The sequence below is a fragment of the Pollicipes pollicipes genome, unplaced genomic scaffold (assembly GCF_011947565.3).
Source record: "Pollicipes pollicipes isolate AB1234 unplaced genomic scaffold, Ppol_2.1 Scaffold_6686;HRSCAF=7923_pilon_pilon_pilon, whole genome shotgun sequence".
In the NCBI taxonomy this organism is placed as follows: domain Eukaryota; kingdom Metazoa; phylum Arthropoda; class Thecostraca; order Pollicipedomorpha; family Pollicipedidae; genus Pollicipes; species Pollicipes pollicipes.
The window spans coordinates 15,254,185-15,256,684 of record NW_023596921.1 but is presented as its reverse complement, the minus strand read 5'-3'; the positions used below and the strand labels follow the sequence as shown (position 1 = coordinate 15,256,684).

Below are 2,500 nucleotides of genomic sequence, written 5' to 3'. Positions count from 1 at the left end.
CTTAATTTGAAGCTGGTTGTTCCGTACAAATCTGCCTTCACACGGTTCCCCTTTGTTGTGAAATGTCGGCTTTGCTGTCCCGTCTCTGAGCTTCTGTTTTATCTCCATTTCTCGGCCCCGTGTCGAGTTTCCCTTTAGATTTATGTTTTGTTTAGTTTACCGTCCCTGCGACACCGATCCTACGGCCAGCCAGAAAACTGCGCCACATATGCCGTGTTCTGTGCGGGGCCGCGCCGCCCTGTAACCGGGCAGTTGTCTCGCGAGCGCCGCCAGGGAGAGGACGCGTATGTCCTCTTCCTGGCCCGAAATTCAAACCAAAAAATATAGCATGAGCCGACGGATGCGTGCTGACGAGCGATCGAACGATACCGAACACTGGTGTTAAACTCATGAATTGATTGTCTGACTAGGTAGACAGAAACTATTGTGTTGACATTGGGTCAACCATTCTCGTTTTCTCAGACGGGAAATTGTATGTACAAGCTGTGTGGTGTGCTTTCAACCAGCAAAACATGCTTCTGTCCTGTTTTCAACTCGAAAATGCAGTGCCATCTGTGGTTTGATTGGTTTGCTGACTAGATCGGGAGAAATGTATGTAAAAATCAGGTATTTTTTCATGATAAATTTGCGTTACTTGGGAGGAATAGGAGCTCCAGTTTTCCACAGCAGCATATCCAACTGTCACTTATATCAATTTGTCAATGTGGTCTGTTCATCAGAAAATATGTGTGTGGAATATGTGGCTGAATTATGCTGTATGTAACCTGTTTGAGTATTGCTGGAATTCAGAGTGCTGCACTTTTTATTTGAAGATTCTGTCTGAGCTGATGTCTTCATTTATCAAGAGGTTCATAACCCGTCGACGGCTGTCATAGCAGTTTTTTCCTCAGACTTTCGGTGAGATGTCTCCGTATAAATTGTTAATACTTCGTGCAATCTGGTTTACTGGTGTCCTATAGGGGTCGGTCCTGTCTTGTGTCCCTGCCAGGAAAGATCCGAAGAGAAGTTTGATTTTTAGAATTGGTGCGTGGTGATGCAGTCCCGATTCTCAGAAAGTTGAAATGTTTGTACCGCCAGCAAATCCATCGTTTCTCCTTATCAAGACACTTATTACCCCGCAAAAGCTTTCAAGAATGGCCCAAAACCCGGGCCAGAAACCCGAAGCGGCTTAAAACGTTGTGTCTGATATGGAGTATATATTAAGGCTTACTCTAACGTGCCATCTAGGGGGGGGGGGGGCGAGGCTAACCCTCCCAGTTAGGTTCCCACCCCCATCTCAACGCCAGTCAGAGCAAGCAAGTCACAGGGGGTAGGGAAGACGAAAAGTTGCGTGGAATAGCTGAAGATACACCTGGGCTCTTAGTTGTTTGAAAATACTGTTTCTCCATGTTTTTCTGAGCACGCGAAGGACAAATTGTTGTGAGCACATATAAGATTTCCTGTAATTTTGGGGTAAAAAGCCCCCCCCTGTAGCCCTATAGCTATAGCACTATATAGCTATATAGCTATATCCCTATAGCTATATAAGCCCCACTCCATTTCAATGCCCGGACCCCCACTACCTACTACCTATACCCGCCCCGATGAAACGGCTGAGGAGACGACCCCGCACCCAATGTTATTATTGGGCCGGCCTACGTGAAACCTCACCATCCGCGCTCGCCGTCGTTGATTGGTCGGCCAGTGCCGTGTTCGTGACGTCAGCGGGACACACAGAATGACCTTGCTGGCGAGTGGAAAGTCGCCACAGTGTGAGAGAGATTGGCGAAGAGGGTGGTGGTGTGGGAGTGTGTCTGTTCCCCACTGTCTCCGTGACAAAGGCTGTGCGCACCGTGTGAATGTTGAACGGTGCACTGTTGAGGCTGAAAGAAAACGATTGGGTTGAAGGCACGCACACACTGCAGTCGTTGATCGATCCGTAGGTGCCACCCTGTCACTAGTCCAGTCACCAAACCTCTAAGAAGCGATCATATCAACATTCGGTTCTCCCAAGCCTCGCGGAGTATCTGAGACGTGACCTGAAGCTGTCCTCAATTCAAAGTTGCAGATATGAAGTCCGAAGTGTTCGCGGCGTCCGACTTCATCGTGAACCTCTTGCGAATGAGCAGCCCCGGAAGTCTGACCGACCGTGACTTGCTGCGGTTCCGCGACACGCTGGCCGTGGTGATGAGGGATCACTACCATAACCACTGGTTCCCGGAGAAGTCGTTCAAGGGCTCCGGCTACCGTTGCATCAGGATCAACGGCCAGATGGACCCATTGGTGGCGGCGGCGGGCGACAGCTGTGGGCTGGACCGGGTCTTCCTACGGTCTCTGTTCCCCAGCGAACTGACCCTGTGGGTTGACCCTCGGGAGGTGTCGTACCGGATCGGCGAGAACGGCTCCATCTGTGTCCTTCTCGACGAGAAGGTGGTGGAGAGGTCCCGATCGGACGGCTGCAAGGACCTGATGCGACCTTCCTACGGTGGCTTCGGCGAGCAGTGGGCGGGCGAGCCCATGT

At 50.7% G+C, this 2,500-nt stretch overlaps 2 protein-coding genes across 2 annotated transcripts in view; both read left to right on the top strand.

Annotated features, from left to right (window-relative positions):
- The window catches only part of LOC119108682 (transcription initiation factor TFIID subunit 8), a 42,156-nt gene that overhangs the window by 28,192 nt on the left and 11,464 nt on the right, over positions 1-2,500 (top strand). The gene's annotated exons all lie outside the window — the stretch shown is intronic.
- LOC119107966 (protein BTG2-like) overlaps positions 1,745-2,500 on the top strand; it is a 2,142-nt gene continuing 1,386 nt past the window's right edge. The window contains exon 1 of the mRNA XM_037231556.1: positions 1,745-2,498. Within this exon, the coding sequence (XP_037087451.1) occupies positions 2,050-2,498 (449 nt within the window). The 5' untranslated portion in view covers positions 1,745-2,049. The remainder of the gene's footprint in view (positions 2,499-2,500) is intronic.